The sequence below is a fragment of the Aplysia californica genome, unplaced genomic scaffold (genome assembly GCF_000002075.1).
Source record: "Aplysia californica isolate F4 #8 unplaced genomic scaffold, AplCal3.0 scaffold00374, whole genome shotgun sequence".
Lineage (NCBI taxonomy): Eukaryota > Metazoa > Mollusca > Gastropoda > Aplysiida > Aplysiidae > Aplysia > Aplysia californica.
In genome coordinates, this window is record NW_004797644.1 from 679872 (window position 1) to 681667 (window position 1796).

General features: G+C 43.5%; 1 protein-coding gene across 1 annotated transcript in view; it reads left to right on the forward strand.

Annotated features, from left to right (window-relative positions):
* Positions 1-1796, forward strand: part of LOC101860985 (roquin-2) — a gene marked incomplete at its 3' end in the record, with an annotated part of 32889 nt that overhangs the window by 28584 nt on the left and 2509 nt on the right. The window contains exon 9 of the mRNA XM_035971094.1: positions 1274-1483. Within this exon, the coding sequence (XP_035826987.1) occupies positions 1274-1483 (210 nt within the window). The remainder of the gene's footprint in view (positions 1-1273; positions 1484-1796) is intronic.

Sequence of the window (1796 nt, forward strand, 5' to 3'; positions counted from 1 at the left end):
GCCACGGACAAACACCTTCCACCTGTCTCTATCCTGGACTAGCCTCTTGATGTTATTCCACGTCTTCCCACTTTTCTGTACATCAGTCTCTGTGATTCTTCTCCGGGTTCCACGAGGTCTTCCCCTTGATCTCTTCTGTTCACATGGACTAAGGCCAAAATGTTGACGGGAACAAAAATTTCTTTATTCCATTTTTAAAATCTGTAGTGTGGGTGGTTGGCGGGTGCTCTGGTGTGGTTTTGCTCCTTCTTTCCTATCCAACTTCTATCATCTTTATCTCCCCTCCTTCTTTTTTGTGTTTGTTACTCCTTTGTAACACCTCTAGTCTTCGGCACTTGTATGACCTTACTGTGTTGCAAGTGCCGTAAAACACTTACTGAAACTAAAAAATGACAGGTTCAATATGATGAGGAGTGGAATCCTGAAGAACAGAAACATTTCATTGTCAGCTGGACACTGACTAGTGCACCTCGACCAGAAACTAGTGAACTTTTATTATCAACCAAACACTGGTGCATTTCAAGTTGAAACGGACACAAGTGCACTTTTGTTGTAATAATAAATGACATTTATAATAATAGATAGCATTTGTATGACGCATATCCCCGCTCAGCAGCAGGCTCTATGCGCTTTACACTATATTATTACCCCAGCAGACCATAGAACACTCCGAAACATTCTCAGCTTCCCGGGAAGCATATATAGAGCTCAACCTCGATTAAAGTACACAGGCTCTGAGCGCTTTACAATACGGTACAACGTACAACAGTAACATAAAACGCTGTGTTCTGACTAAAAGAAAATCACTCCAAATATTCATCTTATTAATGTACAAACAGAAAATGACTTCAGCTGACATTTGAATAATAAATAAAAAGATTTGATCTCTTTTAAAGTAGTACCAACCAATCACAGTGCACCTCAAGTAGGTGGGTGGTTGGCGGGTGCTCTAGTGTGGTTTGCTCCTTCTTTCCTATCAAACATCTATCGTCTTTATCTCCCCTCCTTCTTTTTTGTGTTTGTTACTCCTTTGTAACACCTCTAATCTTCGGCACTTATTGTGTTGCGAGTGCCGTAAAACTCTTATTAAAACTAAACTTACTAATTGAAAAACAGAAATGACTTCAGCTGACTTTTGAATAAATCAAAAGATTTGGTCTCTTTTAAAGTATTATCAAGCAAAAAGAGTGCACCGCAAGTACTTAAAGTATGATCAACACCAAACACAGTGCACCTCATGTAACCCCCCATTCCTCCCGCTTCCACTCGGCAGATATCGCTCCAGGTCTCGGAGAAGCAGCACCAAGCCAGGCTTGGGCCTCGTGGACAAGACGTCCTCGTCTCTGACGGCCGCCGAGAGCGACCAGCTGAAGCAGGTGCAGCGACTGTCACGGCTCAAACAGGAAGGCTCGACGGGCGAGGCAGCAGCTCCTCTCCCGACCCCCGACGGCCTTCGCGACGGTGTTCAAGGTCACCCCAGCGGGTCAGTGTGCTCTAACAAACAGAAAAAAGTGTGGGTGGTTGGCGGGTGCTCTGATATGGTTTGCTCCTTCTTTCCTATTAAACATCTGTCGTCTTGATCTCTCCTCCTTCTTTTTTGTGTTTGTTACTCTCTTGTAACATGTCTAATCTTCGTCACTTATATGACATTATTGTGTTGCAAGTGCCGTACAATTCTTCGTCATCATCATCATCCAGTGCCAGATCTGCGACAGACATCGGCGATCATGGTTTTCCATTCATTCCTTTGCTCGGATGCTCTGAAAAAAGCTACGTTTCCTTGATCTTTCCCTGTT